A 26,238-nucleotide genomic window follows, 5' to 3' on the forward strand; every position below is an offset into this window, starting at 1 on the left:
TTACCTGTTTGTTCTTCAGACAGTTGGAATCACGGGGTGTAAACTAAAGCCTAAAGGCGCTCCCCTCGTGCCTGCAGCAAACAAACAAACAAACAAACAAACAGGTGCCAAAGTCACACAGACACACGTGAGTCCGCGGCGTGTCCAACTTCGCGCAGGTAACTTTACGCGGAACAGTGGCGCTGAAACAAATGAGCAACAAGCACTTCTCCCCGAAATAAAGTGCCACAAATACGACTGTGGATACAAACGTGAACGTCCCCCCCTTCCCCCGGTGCTGCTGGTGGAGCCTCCGCGTGCATGTGTCAAACAGCTGCTGGCCGCTGCTTGTCCTGAGGGCAACAACACGGTTCACACACACACACACACACACACACACACACACACACACACACACACACACACATCATACTAGCCTATAAGGTGCAACACCAATCGAGCCTTGCGCCTTTTTTACGCATGCATGTGAATTAATGAAGTTTCAAAATAACCTGCAATTATAGCACCTAACCTGGCAGAACACGTGATGAGATATCAGCTGCATCAACAGACTAAACGTTTATCTAAAACTGCATGTGCAGGCTACATTCACAAACAACCTTATTTTGTCAAAACATTTATGGTAAAAAAATTATAATAATAATGATAATAATAAAGTACATTTCCATTACGATATTTCTACATAAGGATCCAGACTTCAACATACCTGTGTGTCCGCCGCCGGTTGCAGAAAACCGAGTAGTCGAAGGGGTAAAAATACAAGAAGGTGCTGGCAGGAGCCGAATGGGGCGGGTGGTGGTTGGGGGGTGTAGGGGTGAGAAGGAGGGAGGAGGGGGACGATGGCAAGGGGGGGAGGGAGGGAAGGTGAGATGGCGAGGAGAGAGCAGGAGGAGGAGGAGGAAGAGGAGGAGGAGGGGAAGAGATAAGTGATCTAAAGGGGAGACGATAGGACAAAAAAAGTGATGATGATGATGAATACATTGGAAAGTTTTTTGGCCCCGGCGAGGGTGTCAGATTGAATGGCCTGTGCGCATGTGCGAAGGTGTCCTAACTGACAATGCTGGTGAGATGAAGATAGTGTTGTTGCTGCTTCTGGGCTCACGGAGGACGACGAGAGGAATCTACAAGCCGACAAGATGAGATCCAAGGCGAGGGCGAGAAAACTGGCCAAAAGTAGGTCTTCTGGTTTCTTCTCCCTGCTTTTACTTCTTATCGCTTTGTGCCGCCGGCTCCGAACTCTCCGGCTCTGTGTGTGTAGATGTCCACTGCGTCCTTGTCATTTGTCATATCCTTTAAAATAGAAAGGAGGAGGAGGTGGGGGCGACGCGTATTTGTCCGCAGATAAGTTTTGCGCTGAAAGTGTGTCTCCGCTCCGGGCTCGTGTCCGCTGCTGCGCTCCTGGCTTCGCTGCCTTCCACAGTGTCAGAAAGTTTCATGTGTGATGAGAATCGCCGCTGGCGCTTTTTACTTGATCACAAACTCAGACGTCCCAAAATCTCTGCTCCATCTTCTTATTTGCGCTTTTCTTATGGTTCGGGTGGCGCAGAACCGTTTCCCGAAAGTTACCAAGAAAGTTGACGAAATGGATAGCAACTTTTTTTTTTTTCTTCGTCTGTAGAGCAGCTCCCAGTCTTGTGAAATCATATTCCCGGCTCTTGAAATAGTGGGCGCTGTGGCACTGCTCTGCTGCAGAGCTGCTGCTGCTGCTGCACAGCGCACGCCGAGCTGTGCGCACTCGCCTGCACCCGGAGACGCCAGGAGGTGAATTTAGAAAGAAAGAGCAATGTTTTAATGCATTTTTTTTGAAAAGTCGATCCTGCTTTAGCCGCAGAAGATATCGCTGTATGCGGCCACTTTGTTTAGTCCCTGGGCCCTCGGACTGCAGCGGACTGGTTCCTCCTCCAGGGAATGCCAATCAATAACTTGTGCAAGAAGGCGCCCATACCACAACAACTACTACTACTACTACGACTTACTTAGTGGACGGCTGCTCGCGTCACTCGGGAAAATTCATGTATTCAGTTTTGTGCACAAGAGGACGTTGTGGATGGAAATGGAGCATGTTGTTTTTTATTTTGTTTGACATTTGTATATTGTTGCTGGGGTTGATTCAGGAATCGCGTCTTTTGTTTTTTGCTGTTGCACGAATGCACTTTGTTTTCCACGGCCAATGATTTGGTTCACTGTTTTTTATTATTATAATTATGATTGTCCATTCATTTGAAAGTCGATTACTTTTTAACACAGCCATTTATGCAGGCCTGTTTGTTATATTTTATCCACTGTGACTTTTGATTTATAGTTTTGTAAAAAATGCTGAGCTAAAGCACGCATTTTGCCATGTATATACAATACATATATTATCCTATTAAAAAACTATTATTTTAAAATATAGCTGTCATTGTTTTTGTGCTGAGCATACTTGCTTGCATGAGTACAGGCCTTTAAAAACTCTGTAACTTTGCCAAAGCCACTGGCCTCCGATCTTAAAATTAGACATGAAAAATGACTCGAATTGCCTGTTCACATTTCAGACTTAATGTGAAATAAATATTTGTGCACAGCTTCTGGAGCATGTTATTTGAAATGAGCCTCTTCTTTCAGTGAGTTTAAAAAATTTAAATGTGATGGGATTATTGGTTTTCAATTAGCCTCGTGCATTGAGATAAATAATTATAACAATAATAAGCAGCACAGTTATATATTTGTATTATTATTACTCATGCATGTTTTGCATGAAAGGTGCACATGGGTCAAGTTCCCGTGTAAGTTAGAGACAAAGACAGAAAGGAGAAGCAAAAAATTAAGGAGGAAAAAAAAAGAACGAAAAGCAACAAAAGAAAACTAATTGGGCCACTTTGTGAAAATACTTAAACATGTGGAGGATCCTGCTTCTGCTCGGTATAATTACACTTGGTCTTGATCTCTAAACAGCCCTGATAGTCTGTTGATCCGGGTGCTAATGAACACAAATGCCTGGCTTTGTGGCTCTGTCTCACCGGACCACTGGAGCCTCTGCAGCCCACAGGCCTCCTCAGGATGTGTTGTGTTGCAGCAGCGGTTCATAGGAGAGAAAAAAGAATAACAGCAGACGTGACAAAAAAAAAAAAAGTCGTTCTATTCAACATTCAAAAACATGCAGGCCCACATATTTTGAATACAACGCGTGGGAAATTATTCCACTCGACTTTTTCTTTTTTCTCTTTGCTCCCGCTTAGGTGAAACTCTCGCCTGTGGCTGAGAAGAGGAGGCCCATAGACAAACATGCACCACATGCTTTATCATTGTGTTATTCCTCCTCTCGGCAGTTTGCGCACAGAGACACACGTTAACACCGTGGAAACTTAGACAATCAATATGGACACGTGGGGATTTTATTTTTATATGCAGCCTTTTAGCTTTATTTACAAAATGGTTTGGTGTCAGTATCAAGTGTGTCCCTGCATTTGGATGATGTGTGTGTGTGTGTATGTATGTATGTGTGTGTGTGTGTGTGTTAAATAAATGCAACTTTTGTTCCTCTGCTCCCCACCGTTAATAATTTGTCTGTGATTGAATTAATTATTGGAGTGCGTAATTTGATTTGAGACCAAAGGCTACACATCAATGTTGTGTTGTTTTTGATTATATTTCATTTTAAATGTTGTTTTTTATCAGGTTTAAAATATAAAAAAAAGTGAATAAATCCTCACACATGAGCCCTAACGTCACGTGTCATTTTTATGAGCGATATCAGCTTTAATATGAGACTTGGCCTCTGGTTGAGTCTTATAAATAAAACAACCATAAAATAAATAAGCGAAGTGCAGAGAGTTACAGTGAAATTGCCTTCTGCATCTGGTAGTAGTATTTTCCATTTACCTGCGCGTATGGTTGTGCGCCATATACGGTGTGTGTGTGTGTGTGTGTGTGTGTGTGTGTGTGTGTGTGTGTGTGTGTGTGTGTGTGTGTGTGTGTGTGTGTGTGTGTGTGTGTGTGTGTGTGACTGCGGCTGTTTTTATTGTGGTGTTTCTGCTGGACCCATGTGTAGCTTTAAAGTGGCTTTCAATTAGGACTTCCGGTTGAGGGGGTGTAGATTTCTTTTTCCTCTGGATTTTTTCAGTGTACAGGTGTGACACGCACACACACGCACTCACACTCGCGCGCACTCTGCTCTGTCGCTCCCCTGTGCGTAAAAAGCTCTCCAAAGAAAGAAATACAACAATTAAAAAAAGAAACACGCAGCGAAAGAGGTAGCAGCTGAATTCACTCTGATTCTTACCACAACTTATGCACTATATTGATTTCTAATTATATCATAGTATTATAGCGTTATGAAGACAATAACATGAAGGGTGCCGCTTATTCAACAACCTGTTTTTTTTATATATTTTCAATCAGAGTTTTCACCGAACAGACCGACCACTCAGAACAAATGCACAGAACCTATGACAATTCTCCTCTCACAGTCCCTCCTCTGTCTCTCTCTCTCTCTGGCCCATGTATACTAATTGCCATACCACTCTATTGATCTTTGTGTTAAAGGCCCTTATTAGGTGGACTCCCAGTCATGAACTTGGCCTGGCTCAACAGCTTCTGATGTTTTGACAGAAGTAATAAAACCCAACCCATAACACTTTAAAACCAACAATGGTAGCTATGTTGAACTTCTGGCTAAACGCTCACAGGGTCCTGCAGCGGGCTCCCATGTATTACTGCCATGCAGCTGTAATGTGTGTCAGATAGCACTCCTCCATGTTCGCAGATTAGAGCCTGCAACATAAAAATGATAGGATCTTCAAATGAAGCGGAAATGTAATGTCGAGTGACTGCAATTTACCAAATCTCTGAGTTTGTTTTGCTTTTATTTTGAAGTCAGAATACCAGGGAGCCAATGAGGACAACTGAAACTCATTGAAATCTTGTTGATGACTTTGATAGTTTCAGAAGGTGGTTTTGTTTTGTTGCTCATAGATTAGCTCTATTGATTAATCATGCACACTGCCATTTAGACACATCGAATTTCACTGACAATAATGCAAAATGGAAATAGCTGTGAACTCTTTATTATATTGTTGTAGAATTTTCATAGATAAAAGTGGAACGGAAACCCGAGACTCTTGTGGCTGCGTGGAGCCCATTTGCATTCACGTGTGATGATGTGAATGATATTTGCAGCACTCTGAATCATTCATCTCTTGTTTTACAGTTTTACATCTCTAAAGTCTAAAACGACTGACTGTGACAGAGTCCTGTGACATTTTGCACCTGGAAACTGAAATCATCCATGTCGTGTCAGATTTTGTGTGTTGGTTCTTTGTACAAGTCTCTATTTTTTAGTTTCCAGAAATATGGTTCACCACGCTGTTATGAAGACAACCTGCTTTGCAGCGATTTGTAAAATCATGTTTGCGATACAGAATCACTCCATTCACTTCCTTTTTCATGGTCCCGGGAATTTAGATCTGAACATTTTGGACTGATTTTAGAACTATTTGTGTCAATCTTTGAAGGAATGAAAAATTGTGTAGCCTAACTAATTGCATCAGTCCACATTTGGCACGGCCACATAGGCTGCATAAGTACTTGATTATGGAAGTTTGTTGGACCTGCAGTGAGTTCCTCATCCCAGCGTGTGCACATGGAGGACACAGACAGTTCAGTGTGTGTTGAGAGCAGAGAGGCTCTTTCTGTGTTTATTTCTCGGGCAGTTCCTCATCTTTGTGTGTTCAGTCAAATACCTTTGTACTGTACACATAAGACAAAATATTGTACAAGATGAAGTGAGTACGTCTCTCTGCAGCAACACCCAGAACATTAACGCGATTTGTTCATGCTATAGCCATAAATTTGCCTGTTTGTAACTTATTCATTTGCTGTAGGGGAAGTTGCTTTGTTTAAGCTTCCAGTCGCTGCCGTGGTTCGTTCAGTGTCAAGCCACTGTCTGTTTCACTAACATGTGGTCCACATTTGTCTCACATAATATGATACAAATAAAGATGCATTGCCTTTTGTAACCATATCTTTTGAATTTTCTGTGAGAGCGGACTCTTGAAAAATGTTCTTTCCAGTAAAAGTATCCCTATTACCCTGAAATGTGCAGGACAGTGTAGTCTGAAGTCTCCGTTCTGCTGAGTCCTAAATCTTTGAAATGGCCGGCCAATAAAGAAAACCTTCATGATCTCTTCCACCTGTGCAGGCAATAAACCGGAGAAAGACTTTGAATATAAGGAACTTGTTACTCTGTGAGCTCCAAAGCTGTAAAGAGGGGAGATGAATTTATTGGAGGATAGTTCAATTGATATATTACAATTATTTGTTTAAATAGCCTGTTTTACGACGGTTCCACTGAAACGTTTTAATGTTTTCTTTTACTAACAGCACTATGACTCCCCGTCTTCCTCTCTGTGATTTCAATGCTTTTCTTGTTATTCAGACAGTTGCTGTTGTAAATGTGCTGCTGTTTTGGCTCAGACGCCTGTGGAAAAGAGATGTCAAAGACTCTCTGGATGTTGGAATGACTCATGAATGGATCCTAATGTGCCCGCAAAAATACAGAGATCACTTTTATTCACCGCTCAGCTGTCTCTGATGTAATCTCCCAACAAGTCTTGCATCAACCTCCATTGCAAAATATATGCTTTTTTAAATGATTGAAATTTAAGATGTAATCCAGAGGGGGGGTAAGATGGTCACATGTTGAAGATGTATAAGTTTAAGGAGTAACCCACATTCAGTTTTGTGTTGGCTTGATTTATTTAATATTCAAGTTATAGAAACAGTATTTCCCTCTGCATTCAAGAGATAGAAGAAGACAGGTTTGCTTATGGTTTGTAGAATAAGCAGAAAAGACTGAGCAGCAGAATTTGAATGGTTTACTAGACTGAGCAGCAGAATTTGAATGGTTTAGTCACAGTTCCATACATACATCCGCAAGATCCTAGATGGACACCCACACACACACACACACACACACACACACACACACACACACACACACACACACACACACACACACCACACACACACCTTAGCAGTGACAGATTTTTGGGCATTGGTATGATTTAACCCCAATCAATCACAAACTAGAAAGGTTGAGTGTAAATGTCATCCAAACAGCAGGAGCTGGCACTGCTGGCTTGTGTGTGTGTGTGTGTGTGTGTGTGTGTGTGTGTGTGTGTGTGTGTGTGTGTGTGTGTGTGTGTGTGTGTGTGTGTGTGTGTGTGTGTGTGTGTGTGTGTGTGTGTGTGTGTGTGTGTGTGTACCTCTCCACACACCACACCATTACACTGGTTGGAGGTCCTGTCACTGTTCCGAGCTTTGACCTTGGCCAAGTCTGGCACAGAGATGGGTGGGCATCTTACACCTGGACGCACGCAGGCCCTCTCTCCCACACACACGTTTTAGCCCCATGCTTACTGCCCGGTCTCATGCTGGCTAAGTCAAATTTTGAGTTGACATACAAATACCATTGCATTAAGCTCTTGCACATGGTTCTAAATCCCATTCATTCCAATGAAACGTTGACCTCACATTATCCAGTTGGCAAATATGCCTCTTTCCTGCCTTGCACCATGACCTCATCCGCCATGTTTGCAAAAACACGGCAATCTCCCGATCGTTTGGCAGCGCTGTGGTATGCCTGAGACAGTTTCAGATATATCCCTGATGTTTTATTTTTTAGCAGCCCCCTGTTTTTCGTCTCTCCTCATACCCTTCGTTTTCAGCCTGCAGATGGGGGCAGGGTCTTGTTAAAAATAGCCGAGCAGCATTCGGAGTGCGTTATGTGTTGGCAAAAAGGGGGTTCAAAAAAAGAAAAGTGGTTACACTGCAGTTAAATACATTTTTTTCTTGACCCGTGGCTGCTTATCGAGTTACGTCCCATAGCCGGACCATGTCTAGAAGATTCCCTCCAGCATCTCAGGGCTAAGAATACCCCACAACTGCTGGAGTGCTCCCGTAGGAAATGTTTCATCTCTATTCTGGAGTATGCTGATTAATGCTAAATGATTATCTCTCTGTGTGTCTGGTGTGACTGTGCACCACCCGCTGTTTAACAGTGTGTGTTGTTTGCAAAACAAGGGGCAAATGTGTCGAGTCCCTAATTAGCCTGCTTAAGCAGCCCTCCTGATTCCTCCCTGCATTGTGATATCCGCAGGATTGCTCAGCATTGTGACTAGTCTTATCTGGGTCTAATCCCGATTTGTTTGGCATTAGCCCGTTCACTTTCTCCCTCGCTCAGTCGTTCCTTTAATTTCTTCATTCGTCCTTAGCGTGCTCCGCTCCTTTTATCCATTCCTGAACTTCCTGTCCTTTATGTTGTCCTCTCTTTCATTCACGCCGGGCTCTCTGTTCTCTGTGCAGCGCGACTGTGTATCTTGGTGTGCTGACAAATTTCCGTAAACTAAGAAAGGCTGGGCAATTGTTCAGCGTTACTGTTTCAATGTTTTTCAGATGAAACATGTTGTGAGGATATGATCTAATCACGTTTTCGTTCTACATATTTCTGTTTTGCAAATGGATGGTTCTGAGGAAGGTTTTGTTTTAGACACAGTCAGCTTAGTCTGTTTGTAATATGTTGGGGACACTTATCATGATGTACCCTGATGATACTCTTACGAATGCGGTCCAGCTTTGAATCTAATCCAGTGATCTAATGTGTAATGTGATCTTAGGTCTTGTGTTTTTAATCAAATACATGTACATTTTAATGGAAAGGTGACACAATCCAACACCATTTTTTTCCTGTATTGTGCAATATGCATCAAGACAGCAAGGATTTCGACTTGTTGGTTTCCGGGGCATTGGTGATGTCGTACATGACTCACCAGGGGAAAACACAGAAAACACAGAAAGGCAAACTCCTCTACTGACCATCGGCAAGTAGTTAATTTTGTTTACCTGGTTTACCTGCGTTTTGAAAGCCTGAGTTTATCCACATATTTTGGAGTAAAAGATATTTAACCATAGAAAACCATTTTTTACTAGCAGAGAATACAGAGATTTATTTACAGTGTGAAATGATAGAGTTAATTCATTCTCAGTGAAGGAAAATGTTTATTTTTGTTAGTCTTCTTCTGTAGTGGTTTCACAAATCGTAACTCATCCCTACACACACACACACACACACACACACACACACACACACACACACACACACACACACACACACACACACACCCTTCAGTCCCAATCTGGCACTGCTGATGACGGCTCATCCTGTCCAGATATGATAAGCAGACAAAATGCTCTGTCCCCTGGGCTGTTTGTCTGTCTCCGACACAGACAGTGGTGTGTAGAGGCAGCGTGGCTCTAAACTCCCCCTGCCTGCCTCCTCTTTCATCAGACCGCCAGTTCAAAGCCTTGGCTCCTTCTTCACTTCTATCTCACCCACTCCTCCCTCCCTCCCTCACTCCTCTTCACCGTCTTTCTCACTGCGTTCCGTCATTACCACAGAGATGTGCACGCAGTGTCTCATTAAAGCGGATTAGAGACATCTCCAAATCTCACAGGGGCCAAGCGGGACATTTCTCTTCTCTAGTCACCCCCCCACTCTTTTCTCTCAGAGATCAGGTTCTTTGATTTGGCCAGATAAAGACCTCTTTCATGTCGGTTGGGACGGTTAGCGATTACACTGTCAGACCCATCGTTTTGGTGAGTTTGACAAATTTGCCGTGCTAGGTGGGGCGGCTGTGGGGATTGTACTGGAGGGGCGGTGTACAAGGAGATTCGCAGTAATTGAGCTGTCATTATCCAGTGACCCTGCCAGGCGCTAGTGCGCAGGGCTCACCAGTTCTCTATTTGTTTGATACTTGGCTAACTTCTTTGTGAGTATGATGGATAGAAAGCGAAGGAGGGAGAGGGGGAGCGGGTGGAAGCGGGGTACCGGTCCCCAGATGAATGCCTCTGCTTATTTGACCACCTCTCGAGTGCTGCTGTCCATGAAAATTGGCTGCACTACATCCCCGCTGCAAGTTCCTTTTCTCACCCAGCTCCTCCCTGGTGCAACACAATTAGGCCCATATCACCGGCTGCCATTTATTTTCATACCAAATGAAAACTGGTGGCATGTTGATTACTGAACTCCCCAGAGACAAAGGACCACTATTGGTGTAGTTTAATTTCATTAAGTAGAGTGTGGAGCACGGGATAAATATATTAAGAGCTCCCTCTCATTGCAGGCCCTCCATTTACCTCAGCCACTCTGTATGCTAAACAAATCCTTTGGCGATACAGATGTGGAATTGGAACAAATCTCCTGAAATGGTTTGATTCAAATTAGGGACATTTCCCTGAAATTCGTACTCTAATTTTTGGATGTTTCTTTGCATCTGATCTGTTGTTCCCTCTTTGCTCTGCTAAACTTTGCCTTTTGGGAAAACAAATGCATATTCTCAAAATGCATTTGTCAGTACTGCATTTTGTCACGTTATTATACTTTTAAATGGGCCATCTGTTGTGTAGATGTACCACCACTCTCATTTGTCTGTTAGTAACTATGTGCTGTACATTTGAGCTGTGGGACGCTCTCGGCTATGAGTGACAAAAAGGGCAGAAAGTCTCCAACAGAGATTTTGATGAAGGAAATAAGAGCCCTGCTCGTTAACCTAGAGTCAGATTGGCTGTGAAGTGATGAGCAGGGTGGAATGTGTGTGTAGCACACACTTGTTTGCGTGTGTGTGTGTAGGTGTCAGTCGAGGGATCTCAGCTAAAACACTTCAAGATGGCCCATTAGCTGGCGCGAGCCCGTCCCCGCCCGACACTAGGATTCCTCTGTGCTGACCCCCTCTCCCCCAACCCTCCACCTCTCAGCCCCTCTGTCCCAGAGGCCCCTATCCTCATCCTGCCAAGTGTACGGTTCCAAAGTAACGATGAAGCTGCCTGCGTGTGAAAATATTGAATTGCAAAAACATCCCTGGGTGAGAGGGTGTGTGAATGGAGCTTTCAGCGCTGGGCCTGACCCGGGCCCTGCGCTACTGACTGACGGACAACAAATGGCATTTTGTGTCCAGAGAGAGAGAGAGAAAGAGAGAGAGGACCTAGAGGGGACAGAGAAAAGAGAGGAAGAGGAGATATACACAGAGAGGGAGTGGGGGTCTTGAGTTTTTTTCGGGCCTCTTCAGTCTGGGGGCCTATATATGCAGGACTGAAATGCCTTATCACATGACCTGTCTGACCTTTGGCCCCCACTCAACTAAGGCTGTCAGGCTGCTCTCCAACGGGGAACACAAAGCCGTGCAGCCTCAAAGGCCACCATTCACCCCCCCCCTCTGTAGCCGTACTCCAGAGGTAATAGGTAAAAGTAATGTCAGTGACCTCCACTTTCCCTCGCTCTACAGGAGGGCAAAACTCTTAAGATTCCCTGATAATGTCAAAGGTAGACGGTGGCCATTTTGGCTCCGTTTCCACTGCCTCTACTTAGCTTTCGTGACATGAAGTGAAAAGCCGACCTGTTCTGTGGTTTAGTTTAAAGAGAAGTTTCATGTTTACATGCCTGAAAAACACAATTGGGAGGGGGATGGAAAATGATTGAAATTATTAAGAATAACATGATATTGTTTTCTGTGGCTACGTCCTGGGAATAAAGTTGTGTAACTCAGCTCCACTATGAGTGTATGTGTGTGTATGTCTCTAAGCATGTGTGGGACATTAGTGAATTGCTGATGTCTCCGAGGACTGACTGGGTCTCAGTACGACCGTAACCTCCTGTCTCGCTTTGCAACCCACACACTGGCATCTCTCTCTCTGTCTAAGTCCTGACCAGTCCGAGGACTCTTTCTTCTCTTCTCTTTTTCCCCTCCTTCTCTGAAACACTGAAGTTTCTCTCTCTCTCTCTCTCTCTCTCTCTCTCTCTCTCTCTCTCTCTCTCTCTCTCTCTCTCTCCGGTCTCCTTTGAAAAGATGCGGCGTCTTTGTCCGGCCTGATAAAGGATGCCATAGTTCCCCTTTTCCCCTTCTTTGTGGCCCGGGGCTGGCGGCTCCTGTAGAAGTGCAAATGGTATCCTCTCTGAGGGGCTATCCCCGCGGGCCCTGGAGGGCCCTCTCTCTCCTCCAGGCTTGGCTAATTACCACCACCCCCCAACACACACTCACACACATACACACCCTGGTCCCTGGAACCATGGACGGCTCATTCCCACAACCAGCACCTGGCCTTCTTTTCTCCTGGCCTGCTTTGATGGCTGACACCCCAGCCTACCCCTCCCTCCTTCCTCATCCTCTTCTTCTCTCCGCCCCACTACCTCATCTCTCTTTCCTTCCCTCCCTTTAACTTATCCCTCTGTCACTTCTCTCTCTCTCTCACTGACTCTCATTAATAGAGGTTTTAAATTGCTTTCTGACCCTGACAAACTGCTCTTGTTGAAAAGGGAGATGTGGAGGAGGGAGGGCAACAGATGTGAGTAAGAAATGGCATCATTTGGAGGTCGTTGTGGACGATATGTATCTACAGACATATTTTCATAGCTTGTTTAGGTTTATCTCGAGAGCATCCAACTTCTCCTGTATCCCAATAGCCCTCAGAGAAGAATGGATATGGCATAATAAATCAAAGTTACTGTATAAATATGATTTTCACCCCATATTAAACTTGTTATGTTAATATCAAAAGGAGATTTTCTCTCAGATTAAAACAGAATATGGTTTGTACATTTTGCAGGTTTTAAGAGGGACAGATACAATTGGTGGCTCAAGTAAACCAATGAAATGAAATATTTGCTGCAGTGGATATTTAGTTTTTGACTGAAGGGGGTTTAAAAATATATTTTTTATATTTAGAGGTCTGTGGTTCATAAAGCTTGATTAGTGGTTGAGGCAGATTAATTTGATTTTACTGCAACACCCACACACGCATACGCTCTAACACACACATACGCTCACACACAGGAGCACACATTTCTAATTTAGTTGCATATTTGTGTTCTAGTAGCCGTAGGCCTAATCAATAACCTGCCCCATTGGATTTGACCAATTCATAGCTGGCCTTTGTGCAGGCCAGCGATCCCAGCGAGGGCGTTTGGACAGCGTTCTGAGGAAAACAAATAGCTCTATTACAAGCTCACGTCTCAGTGATGCTCAGTGTCCCAAAGGCAAAGTGCTCGGCCTGTATTAATTGTACCTTCTCCGTACAGGGAGGGAATGTGTTTTCAGTATAGCACAGGTTCACCTGGCAGAGTCCATAAAGAAGAGTGTTGCAGGAAATGGATATTTTTTTTGGAGGAAAGCAGTAGTGAGATTAAGTTACACCAACATATTTGCATATAAGAGATGCTGTTTAGATTTTTTTCAAAGAGATGAGCAGTGTTGAGTGGGTTAACTGTTAAAAACGTAATGTTTGTGTGCAAAAACCTCCAGTATTTCTGTCCTGCTTATTACATTCGACAACGTTTAGGTTTTCAGGTTAGGTGTTCGTTTGCTTGGATGAAGCTAACTGGGCTGGAAGTGGATCATGAATTTTTACTCCATCATCACGAATGATTTTTAGAGAATTATATACTTTCACTGCTATGTTCAGAACTTGATCTGTAGAATCTGTAGAAAACATGAACTGTGTTGATCTACTGCGTGCAGAGTATCAACCTTCCATTTAGTTCGGAGAGCGTGCATAGTGAACTCCTTCCAATAAAACGCACACTTATCGCCAAGTTTCTCTCACACACACACACTCTCTCTCTCTCTCTCTCTCTCTCTCTCTCTCAAAATTCCCTATTCAGCAAAGCAGTGGTTGAATGTCCTGTATCGACTCCAGCAGGCAGTAGCAATGGGTGGTACTGGGAGCTGCACACACCCAGTCCAGTTACGCTGGTGTAGCAGACGTTGGCTTTTGGTTTCTAAGTCTGGGATTAGTTTAGTTAGTAAACAGACTTTTAATTAGGAAGCTGAGGTCCCAGTTAACTCAAGACATGTTTCAACTGACTTTAAAATGTTGTAACTGAGACTTGATGTAAAAAAAACATAGCTGGAACATTTGTGTGACCCCCATTGAAACTAAATGAGTGAAACCATTTATAATAGTGATTATTGTTCCTTTTATGAAGCATAAATTATTTAATCCTACTTTCTCTCAGTGGGAATTACATCTGGTCTTAAATGCCACCTGCCATCCAGTCTGCACATCCTGAGTATCTCTCTGCTGCTGTCACTTCCCAGCCTCAGCTGCCCTCCTCTGTACACTTCACACATCATCACCTAAGGACTCGTATGATCTCATGAACATGGAGCTGCTCCTTTCTTGTCGGCCTCAACCATTACTACCATCGTTTGGTTGTTGCGTCTATGTTGGATCATCCAGGCATTAAAGGGGAAATTCCACACTTGGATCCTGTTACGCTGTTAAAATATCAATTTGTGATATTTGATGCATTCCATTATTGTGCTTCTTTTTTTTTTCTCAGGAAGCATTTCAACACACGCGTCTTGTGTCTGATTTGTGGGCTTCGGAGGGAAAATAGGTTTCTTCTTCCAAAAGTGACTATTTCTCTCACTCACACCTGAACAAGAATGGCCGTGTCTTTTTTTAAACCACCTCTTAAGCACTCTGACCTCTGAAGCCCGAAATGGTACATTCAGAATATCTGTAGTTTGGTTTAAGGAGAGGCTTCCCGACTCGCATGTCTCCTTCACTCTCCACCTCTCTCCTCATCAAGTCAAGCCACATCCTCTCTTACGAGTACAGAAAAGGAAAGAGGAAGATCCGGTTTCTGAATTGTGTTTTATGAGAGGCTGAAACGGCCACTTCTGTGGTTTTTGTCTGTCCGTTCAGCGCAAAGTTCCTGAGGCATCCGAGACGTGTCAATTCAGCTGTTTTAATTGGGAAGATGTTATTCCAGCACTCTCGCATCTGCATGTTGGTCAAGCTGGCAGGAAGCCGAAGACATACAGCCTGGTGTTACGGTTGTTTCTCTGTTTTAGGACCACGTTGGCCTCAAAAATAGTTTCCTCTTTCCTCATTTTATTGAATGCAGTAAAAGCACACACACACATCCAGTGACAGAGGCGCTGCACTGAAAAGCATTAAGCGCCTAAGAATGGCATGATGCAAAATATGAGGCAGTGAGTTAAGCTGCTGCTGAACTCTTTATGGCTTTGACTCAAATTTCATTTCAATTTCAATTTTTTAACACCTTCCTTTTATTATATATGTTATTATAAATGGGATTAAAACTGAGCTTTTAAAAGACTGGGCCACGAGTCACAACCTACAGATTAAGGGTTAACTGTGAGGCCAGGTGAAAATGTGTATATATATATATATATAAACCTGTTTTCAGATCCCCAGCTCCCAACTGTTTTACTGGGAAAAGATTTCTGCCTCCCTCTGGTCATCTGTAGTGTTCTCTCCCATTTTAATTAAAACTAGGTGTGAGGTTTACCATCCTCGCTTTTGACACCTCGCAATTTATCTGCCGGACACAGGTTGGGGGCAGGACCTGCGGAAAAGAGGGGCAGATTTTTTGTTTTCAGAGGACTGCGGGGAACTTTGATGCCAAGTTCCTCTGCGGCAAAAGGCAAGGCCCCGACCCAGCACATCTGAGAGTACTTTAGTGAAATAACAGCAAATGTTTGTCTTGTATTGTATGGCACACTGCTGGAGGAGCTCTAAAGCCCTTTCTTCCAGCGCCTAAAGCACCTCTTAATAAAATAGTTAAGAATAACTCCTTCACCTTAATCTTCCCCTCAGATTACTGCACTCAGGGCGGGAAATTAGCAGCAGGCCCACACGCTTCCCTGCTCTTTGACACTGCTACATCTTTATTTTTCTCCTTCTCTCTCTCTCTCTTGCTCTCGTCTCTCTCTCCATCACCTTGTCCTTCCTTTTCTTAATAACGTTTTTGCTTTCCTGTCTCTCTCTGTCCATCCTTCTTCTCTCTGTGTGGTGGGCCGGATGAACTCTCCGTGGCAGGGGGGAATGGCATTTTATTGGGTCAGTATTAGAAGCAACATGTGGCTAATGGGTGACTGCATTTTCCATGGTCTGGTCCTCATCAGTGGAGAGAAGGGGCCTAAACAACTAAACATGGCCGTTGACAATTGATACGAGGCCTTTTAAGTGGATCTGCTAGGTTGGGGAGAGGGTGGGGGGGGTGTTAGAGTCTGTGTGTGTGAGCGAATACACGCGTGTGTGTGTGTGTGTGTGTGTGTGTGTGTGTGTGTGTGTGTGTGTGTGTGTGTGTGTGTGTGTGTGTGTGTGTGTGTGTGTGTGTGTGTGTGTGTGTGTGTGTGTTTGTTTGTGTGCACATTTGCTTTGGATCTAAATTAAAATACTAAGAGACACACATGTGCACACACACACACTCACAAGGCCACAGTATCCTTTGGGGGGCATACATACAAGAATGTGTGTGTCTGTGTGTGTATGTATCTGTGTGTGTGTATCCCTTGTGTCCAGTAGTGTAACCCACACCTTGAGTACGGTAGCAGCGGTAGCTTTGAGTGCAGTTCGTCCCGCTGTCTGATCCTCGTAACCAGAACTTTCCTTCACTGTTTCCTGTCCGCTTGGCCCGCCTTTCCCCCTTGCCCGCCTGCCATCTGGGTCCACCAAAATGCACACACACAGACACACACACTTATACACACACAAATACACCCTGCATACGTTGGGCAGGTATCCTCATTCTCTAACCGATACAACTGCACATTTGAAACCAACATCATGAAGCAATATATGGCGTACATCTATGTTCTTAAAACATCTGTTTTATTTCATTGTGTCATAAAGAATCAAAATGTGCCTTTTCTCTTCTTTTTCACAATTATATTTTTATTCTAAGAATACCAAGGATTCCGTTTGGTTATTACCAAATCGGTTTTCACCTCTGTCCGTTTGTTTATTTGTTGGTTTGTATGTATGTTTGTTAGCAAGATTACACAAAAACAACTAAATTATTTTTCCACGGAACTTGGAAAGATGTGGTATGGGTCGAGGAAGAACCCATTCAATTTTGGTGTTGATCTGGAGCAGGGGACAGATCACTGTAGGATAGAGCATTGCCCAGATAATTATTCCTGGATCTTGGTGGGAAAAAAATCTGGCACATTTAGGGAACTGATTGCTTTGAGTCTTTTGAGTTAATATCTAATTACTGTTGAAATGTCTGCAACTTATTTCCATGATAATAATGTTGATGCTGTTGGGGACCAACATCTTTTACATCCAATGTTAAAGCTGCAAAAATATCTTCTTACAAGGCTCCTTATAATACTGTTTTCAAAAGTAACAACAGTATTCAGTGTTTCTGTGTAACAGAAGCAGGAGTGCGAGTGTATTATAGTCTGACTACAACTTTAAACCTGCATTAATCTAACATCAAAGCCTCGTCCTACTCCGGTTGGAGATCTAAGTTACGTACGTGTGTAGATAGCGTTTCCGAGCAGGGGGCACTGCAGGTTTTCAGTATCAGGAGTTCTAGTTGACACTTTGATCACTTCCTCCACTCTTCATACCTTCGTTGTGTTCAAGATCAGATCACACACGCAGACACACACACACACACACACACACACACATTACAGGTAGAAGGGACAGTGTCAGGTGTAGCAGGAGACAATGCTGAGAGCCAACATGACCTCTGTGACGGTGACAGTGTCAGTGCGCTCCTCTAAGCTGCTCCTCTCCTTTATTTGCCCACAGTCACAGAGGGGTTATTGTGTCTGAAGAAAAACTGGTAGTCCTGACATTGGTGATTTAATTTAGTTGAGAAAAAGTAGTAATTTAATATATATTATAAATTTATCTTATTATTAAAAAAATGTTACATCAAGATCCATCAATTATTAACTGAGAAATCAAAGAAAATGTTTGAAAAAAGTCTTGTCCTGCATTGTTTAAGAAAGTGAAAAAAAGAAAATCAGAAAGTTGCCCCCTGATCAGAATACAGGCCAAAATGTAAAGGGTTCTCACCGGATCCATCCTTCCACCAAATTTTGTGGTCATCCGTCCAGTAATTTTTTTGTAAACTTGCTAACTAAGAAACAGATAAAAGCATCACCTCCTCTGCCAAGGTAATAAAACAACTAAAGTAGCCTGTAGACAGCAGCCATGAATCAGGAGTGTATTTTGAATTGAATTGTATTGAGAAAATCTCAATCAAAAAAAGTCAAAGTGTGGCTGCAGAGACGGAGGGAACACCTGATGAAAGTGGATAAATATAAATGTTTTCACAGGTTGCTCATGAGGTGACGAGGGTGTGAGCAGGGAGGGAACAAAACAAAACATTTATTTTTCAGTGCTGCAGGTGCCCACTCGCAGCTTATTGGTTTTTTGGATGACTCCTTTCCTCTAAATAGGGCAATTTATGCCCTCTCGTCTCTCTCGCTCCGGAGGCGAGGACTGAAGTGGCTCGCTTATTTTAGCTGGGTCTCGTGGTCAAGACTTGTGGTGACATATTAATTGAGCAGCTCCTCTGTAAAAAAAAAAAAGAAAAGAAAGGCCAGGCTGCGATTGGTTCAAAAGTGTCTTGAGCTTTGAAAATTGGTTTTGTTTGGCTGGAAAGGTTTATTTACACATCCGACTGTTTCAAAGGCAGCTGGCTCTCTCTCTTCCTCTGTGTGTGTGTGTTTGTGTTTGGATGCATATATGCTCTGTTTGCTCACCTATACACATGTCGGCCGTGTGGTGCGTGTTTGCATGTGAGAGATAAAGACCGGGAGAGAGACAGAAGAGAAGAGGTGAGCGAGACAGTTTCCCCGGCTCGCCAGCCTCTTGAGTTTCCATGTAGCTAGTCATCCTTGCTGTCCTCTTCATCCATTATTGACCACATTCATTCACACTAGCTTCTAGACCTCATTACAGCTCTCTGACACACAGGCCCCGGGTCACGACATGCACTGCTGAAAATGGCCTCCTGCATCACTCTGCACTCAAAACTTTTTCAATTTAAAAGAATATCAATGCAGTTCAGACTTGACCAATTACCTCTTTAGCTTTACTTTGTTGAAACCAAAGTGTGAACACAGACAATTTTCCCTGGAGAATAAATTAAGAGGTAATGGCTTATAAGGCCGCATTTCTCTCTCTGTGCACGTACAGTAGCCTCAGTAACTTAGCTCTTGAATCAGGCAGTTGCATTGGTCAGTAATGACAGCATGGTCTCAGTCTGTCTAATGATTGAGTCCTTTATTACTTCACTTCTACCTCTGACACTTCATTTGTGGCTTTCTGAGGAGAAGAACACATTTGTTTTCCCAACGTCTCTCCAAGGAGTGATCTAATCAGTGTTTGTATGTGTGTGTGTGTGTGTGCGCATGTGTATGTGTGCGGTCTAGGTATTACTCATGTTTTGGGGACCTAAACAGTAACATTATGGGGACTTGTCTTTGTTATTGGGACAAAAAACAGGTCCCCTTAACATAAATTATTAAATTATAGGGTTTAGGTTAAGATTAAGCTTAGTTTAAGGTTAAGGTTAAGTTTAGGGTTAGGTGAAGGCTAAGGTTAGGTACGTTTTAGGGTTAGACAAGGGTAAAGTAAATCTAAAGAGTATAAACTATCATAGGGATAAAGTACAGATTTGATCTCCTGCATTCGGATTTTACACACGCACACACGCACACCTGCACAAACACACACCTACAGTATGTGAACACAGTTACCAAGACAACAAGTGTTTGAGCTGGCTTTCCTGTGAAGAGGAACATTACAATAACAACACGAGGCTTCAACAAATTAGCCAATTGGAAAGCTGGAGAAATGACACATTTGTTCTGTGTTTGTTCTGGAGGGGATACCTTGTTTCAGGAAAAGACAAATCACAGTTTGCTCAACACCTTTGTTTTCCATCCTCAGTGGAAATCCTGCGTATGTTGTGTTGTATTTTACACTAAAGTGTGAGTTCTCTGTGTTCATCTAACAGCTGTGTATGGACCAAAGACTATGATTATCTATAGTTAAATATGGGGCTGATTAGCTAAAAAGACAAACTTGTGTATGTGCAAGTGTAAAACAGAAAAACACACATGCACATATGAACGCATACATGCACACTCGTGTTCTTCTCCACGTGCGCACTTTCTAAACTTGAGCAGGCGGCTAAATGATCCAGATATATTAGCTGCCTCAATGAAGTGAGACTGATCTCTCTCTCTCTGTCTCTCCGCTCAACTGAAGTATCAATAATAAGATTTATCTTCTTCCCCCACAGCCTTGATTCAATTATCTCCATTTCTCTCCCTCCTTCTCTTCCCCCGGCTCCCTCCCTATTTGCCCCTCCACCGTGGATCCGTTTCCAATTGAATGCAGGTCATGCTTTGTGTTTCCCTTTGTCATGACAGGGTTCCTTAACGAGTGGAGGCTCCCTTCCACCGCGGCTTAATCAGATCTGGAAAGGGAGGGAGGGAGGAAGGGATGAGGAACAGATAGGTGGGGGTGAGCAGGTAAAAGTGGGGTCAAAAGCAGTTTACCTCCAACTCCTCATTGTCCGCATTTCCCCTTTTTACGAAAATTAGATTTGTGTGATCCCGCCCCCGCGCAACGTGTGCTTTGTGTCCAATCTGAAGGCTTTGAAGTTTGAAGTGTCCCTTGCTCCTCCACATGCCCACGTCAGCCGAACCCCCCCCCCTTCCACTAACCCCAATACCCCCACCTTATCTTGCCCCCTCTACTTCCAGACATACCTCATTACCTGGGGCGGTATTGGAAGAAAGGGTGGCAGCTAATCAAATTGACTCTGCTGGTTTTCTGCCATCGGAGGAAGTGCTGGCCATTGAGGGGTCATGGGTTCAGAGCTAGGCTTCAGAAAAACATCACAAATTAAGAAGATATCTCTCATATGATCATAAGAAAAACCAACAGCTGTCTGGTTTATAATTTATACCTTGTGTTCATGTACAGAAATGCCAAGAAAGTTTGAAACAGATTTTCCAAATATAACTTGCATACCTTGTGTTACCTCGGTGTATACTACAATAGATGAGGAATTATCCCAATGCAGCAACTGACTGTTAAATGCCTCCACTCCACCAGAAAGCCCCAGAAAGTACAAAATAGAAATAGTGGAGATGTAAGAAAAGTCCATATCCAAGTTCTAAATCAAGGCAGAGAACCTTGTTTCATGCCATGTCTCTAGTGTTGCTAATATTGTTTTCACCTTGTGAGTCTGTGTCTGTGTAAGTGAGTCATCATGGTAAATTGTGGTCCTGGAGACACCTACTGTAGTGCGATCTACCACAGGAGCAGTTCCGAGTCCTGCAGCAGGTGTTTTTATGTATTTGCTTGGACACATGTTTATCAACATCACAGTTAAGCAAGATATAATCACAACACAAAGAATACAAAAAATGGCTTTAATTAAAGTCTGTGATTTATCCAATTTACTGGTGCACAGTAAATTATGCAATCTTGTCACATGCCCTTAAATATATTTGCATGAAGGTAATTAATGAAAACTCCAACTCAGGTTTTATTTTGCCATCTTTTCACGAAATCACTTAAAACTTCTCTGAAACTCCCTGAATCCACTGTCTCCTCAAGTTAACTCTGAGGCATTCCATCAAAAAAGCCAGAGCGAGACTGAGCATATTCAGAGAGACAGAGTTGACTCTGTGTACAATTGGCAGGTCTGGAGCGTGAGCATCTTGAGGTGAGCCTCTGGCTAACTTCACAGGACCTGTGAATGAAGTCTTTCTTATGGCCTCCACTATGCAAATGTCCTTGTGCGCACATACATATGCAGTCAGAGAGCACACATGCACAAAGCACTCCCTCCATCAGAAAAACACACACTCCCACCTCACACACTCCCGGTATTTAGGATTGCTTTCCTCTTCTATCTCTACAGTGAATACGGGGTTTGTGACAGATACCGAGCATCTGTCGCATTGCTGGTTTCTGGATGGGAATCACACTGTTGTTAATGAGTCATAAGGCGTTTGGATGTACTTTTCTGTGGGTAGATTACAGGCTGTGGAAAACGAAAAAATCCGGGCCTGAGCTTTAGCGATAAATCCTAAGAAAAAATCTGTTTCAAATAACAAATAACTTACAACGTGAGGCTCAATCAGCGGTTATTTCACATGCATTTTATCCATTAGTTGACTCTTTGATTCAGAGTGACCTTCAGGACGTAGGGATGTTGATGAGCTCTGGTCCTTGTAGGAGTCAAAGGTGAATTTTATGTTGTGGGATCCTTTTTTACAGACCACAATGCCTCCTTGATGCCGCATATCAACGCTCTTCTGTGGCTCTTCTCTCTGGGCTGGGGCACTAGATGATGAAGACCCTCGCAGGGTGTGTGTAAGTGTCTGAGACAGCGCCAACATGTTTTATATGGGTGTGCGTTGGCGCAGCAGAACGACATGTCGTCCTCGGTGGCTTGGTGTTGACCTCTTACCTAAATTAAACTTCCACAGTTCTCTCCCTCTCCTGCCTCAGCCTCTCTCCGCTGCCCACTGCCAGGCACTTTTGTTTTCACATGGCCAACTTCTCAGGGAACACGCTCATATTTGTGGCTTTCGGGGTTGGCAGCAGAGTGTGCTGCGCCTGTCAAGTTTTTTCACTCCGACTTACCCCAGCACCCAAATTGAACTGTTCAGTCATTTCCTGTCATCCCCCCCTCAACCACCTCCCCGTCCCGTATTTGCCAATAATGTCAAATTTCATCGCTGAGTCCGCCTGGGCAAAACATCGTGTTCTGTGGTTGGCTGTGTCCTTTCCTCTCCATAAAAGTCACCCACGCTGTATTTACAAAAAAACAGTGACCCTCCAAAAACACGATCCCTAAAACCTCTTCAATCCAGATAAGAAATTGACGGTCGGCTCACGGTGCATCCAGCAGATTTTGGCTTCTGAGGAATACATTTGTTTACATGACCTACAAAGCAAAAGCTAACATTTTGGTCTTTTTGACTACCCACAAAACCATTAGCATGAGCGCATGGTTAGAGGAATCCTCCACGAATAGGCCAGGCTCATCCAGAGCATATCCCTGAATGTGAGAGCGAGAGAAAGAGACATGTAGAAAGAAAGGGGGAGCGCAAGATAGTTATCTGAAGTGAGGTCAGAAATGAAACATGTCATAGCAAATTAGAGCCATGTTGTTTGAATTACTCTGGCCTGTGTCTTAAAAAACTCTGCCCACGAAAAAAAAAATGGGTATAAAGCGCGTACAGAGAAAGAAAAGACGGAGACAAATACACAGAGGAATTGGAAAAAAAGAGGAGACACAAGAGACGATTTACAGTGGGAGCAGAAGAGATAAAGACGCAGGACGATATGAAAAGAAAGAATAACAGTGCAAGTTAGCAAGAGAGAAAACAGAGGAGAGAGAGAGAGAGAGAGAGAGCGGCTTGACAGAAAAAAATATGTTTTCTCTGGAACAAATAATGTGACTCGGGCTGAGTCATGGGCCTGCCGAGGAATGATGATGATGATGATGATGATGAGAAGAAACCTTGGATTCATTCCTGCTGCGAGCTAAGTTTGGGGCATCATTTACCAAACTACTGGAGAGGGGCCCCTGCATATGTGTGTGTGTGTGTGTGTGTGTGTATGTGCAATAATAACCACATTCTCTAAGCATCTTCGGCCACCGGGGCCTGTTTTTATAGCTGGGAACAGGGATGGGCCAACACTCGTTAGGAGGACTATTTCGGAAGATGGGAGGGGAAAAAAAAACGGAGGTCTTGAGGGGAGAATGATGACCAGAAGAGGGTGTGCAGAGGGACAGGGAGCCCGCAGGCTTGCAGTCCAACTGCAAAGTGTTGCACCAGAGATGAGCCAAAGATCTTGCTTTCTCTGGGAAAATGGCCTCTGGAGACCGAAATCCGCGCAGCAGGCTTCCCAGGCGAGATTTCACAACTCTGAAGGAGTGAGAAACACTGAGAAAGCACTTTGAACAGTGACAGAAATGGAAAGTCTAGACTGTTTGCTGGAACTCGTGAGACAAGGATATTAAACAAACTATTTTCGATATATCTCTCCTCCTCCACGTTTGTTTGTTTTTTCTTTTACGTCCATGTCCCATTTTTCTCCTGTCACTCTCCAAATCCATTTCCCGAGCAAAGAGAGAGACATCACACAAGCGCGAGTGCAAAACAAGCGGGGATAAGTCGAGCTGGTAATCTTTCCTTCAACAAAGGAATGGGTTTATAAGACACGTGTGTTTGTCTGTTTGTGTGTGTGCCTGTACGTGTGTGTGTGTGTGTGTGAATGTGTGTGGCTGCAATTGTGTACCTGAACGCCCACAGTGTAAGTGTCTCATTTTGCGACTGCATTGTGTAGCAGTCCGCCACAGTGCAAGTCATGCCACCATAAACATGGAGGGAGGGGGAAACGGGCGTCTTTGAATAGCATCAGTGTGTGTTGGTCGACGTCAGGTGGTGAATCCATCACGTTACCACTGACAGGCCCAGCGATGGGAAATAAATATTTACCCGAAGCTTCCCCCAAATCACATCCAGAGGTTCCTCTCCGCACTTTCTGTCTCCTCTTCTCTCCCTTTCCGTCTTTGATTCCTCTTTTTCGTTACCTATGCATTGTTTCATTCTCCATCACGGTCCCCCACAAAACAGGCGACCGAGCGGGGGCCCATGCAGATGTGGTACACGGGTCATGTTTCCATTCAAACACACACACCAGCTCACACAAATACGCTCACCACGCACACTCTAGGATACAAACACACTCAGGGTCAGCCTGAGATATTCATCTGGGGTTTGTCATGTCAGACATGGCCCATGTCTCTCTCTTCTGTAATTATGGCAGTATTTATTTTTTCAGATCGTCCCGCTGGGTTAGGAGCGTCCCGTGGTGTGGTTTGGACATGGAAACACACTCCGCTCATGACATCCAGCTTAGCAGAAAAAAGGGCGCACAGTACATTGACTAGAAATTGGTAACCCATAATTCAGAGATTTGATGTAATGTGAGTGTGGGCTGTATGTTTTATTTTTTTTTGAGGAAGTGTGCGTGTGTGTGCATGAGAGTTTGTGCACAGCTGTGAATGCAAGCAAAGGCGAAAGGGAACAAGGCTGTAACTTTTCACAGCGCAGTAAACGTTTGACAGATTGAGTATCACCAATGCCAAGACAGTGGGATTCGATATTATAATGTCTCGTTGCATTGCATAACACTTATTACCCACTTATAATATCTGACTGACTTTATAACAGCTTCTGCATGTGTGTATGTATTTCGAAACTGTGATCTCACTGCCATGCAGAAGGTTTTGATCTGAGGAGCAAACAACTATCAACACAGGAACTTATGATGCACTATTTTCTTACTTTTTTAAAGACTGGATGATTAATCAATTACAAATGATTGGCAGATCAATGGAAAACAGACAATCATTGTTGTAGTGTGACAGATTTGCCAATGATGAGGAATAAGGCTTTACCACCACTCCTGTCAGTTACAACATAACTCACTGTTGTGTTTGCAGACACTGGCATGAGATGGAGGACAAGTCCACAGGAAATAAATCTGCAAGACTGCAATAGTACACCTGCAATTTATAAATGATCAATCCATCAATAAAATTTTGTTTGTATTGCCCATATTCAAAAATCACAATTTGTGTCATAGGTAGGGGGGTGGGTCGAAACCTCAGAAAGACTCGCAAGTGAGGGATCCCTAGGACAGAAGTGCAGAATACGGCATTCACAGGAAAAGACAGTATCTAACTTAAATGTAGAGGTGTATCAAAAGTATTTTTAAGTATTTATGTGAGGGAAATTGTCTGAGAGAGATGAAGGGAGCAGCAATGACAATTATAATGGTAGCGGTATATACAGTAGTCTATGTGAGTAAGCAGCCGCAATCCTTGAACTCATCTTGGGTTTGGGCAACTGGCTCGAAACAGAACTGTTGACTGTGAGTGTTGCACTTGTCTAAAAGCTGAGTCTAATCACCAGCTTTTTTTTTTTTGGTCTCTAAAATGAGGCTGGAGAATGAAATCATGACAGGAGGCTGTAGATCGTCAAATCATTCTACGGTACCACAAACTACAGACTCCAGGATCAACACCACTTGAAAACTGTTTCAGCAAAACTGAGTATAATTTTCATGAAGGTCAGGTTTATTGAAAGGCTGCTCTACCTAATCCAAACCTCACTCACCTCAAAATCCTACAAAATCCAGCCTGTCCTAAAGATGAGTCTCTCTTTTCTAACCCTTTCTTTTTTGGGGGGGGTTGCACAACTCGTAGTATTGTGTGTGTGTGGGTGTGTGCGTGCGTGCGTGTGCGTGTCCCTAGCTGAGTGGAATCACTCTCTGTCCTCGGCACATTCAATGAACTTGGCACTCACGCCACCTTTTCCACCATTC

The 26,238-nt window shown here is 43.6% G+C and overlaps 1 protein-coding gene across 5 annotated transcripts in view; it reads left to right on the forward strand.

Moving 5' to 3' along the window:
* The first annotated feature begins 871 nt into the window (after positions 1–871).
* The window catches only part of prdm16 (PR domain containing 16), a 180,118-nt gene continuing 154,751 nt past the window's right edge, over positions 872–26,238 (forward strand). For all 5 annotated transcript variants that reach the window (XM_035159791.2, XM_047340396.1, XM_047340398.1 and 2 more), the window contains exon 1: positions 872–1,173. In XM_035159791.2, coding sequence (XP_035015682.1) covers positions 1,137–1,173 — 37 coding nt within the window. In that variant the 5' untranslated portion in view covers positions 872–1,136. The remainder of the gene's footprint in view (positions 1,174–26,238) is intronic.

Source organism: Hippoglossus stenolepis, chromosome 6, assembly GCF_022539355.2.
Source record: "Hippoglossus stenolepis isolate QCI-W04-F060 chromosome 6, HSTE1.2, whole genome shotgun sequence".
NCBI classification, from domain to species: Eukaryota; Metazoa; Chordata; class Actinopteri; order Pleuronectiformes; family Pleuronectidae; genus Hippoglossus; species Hippoglossus stenolepis.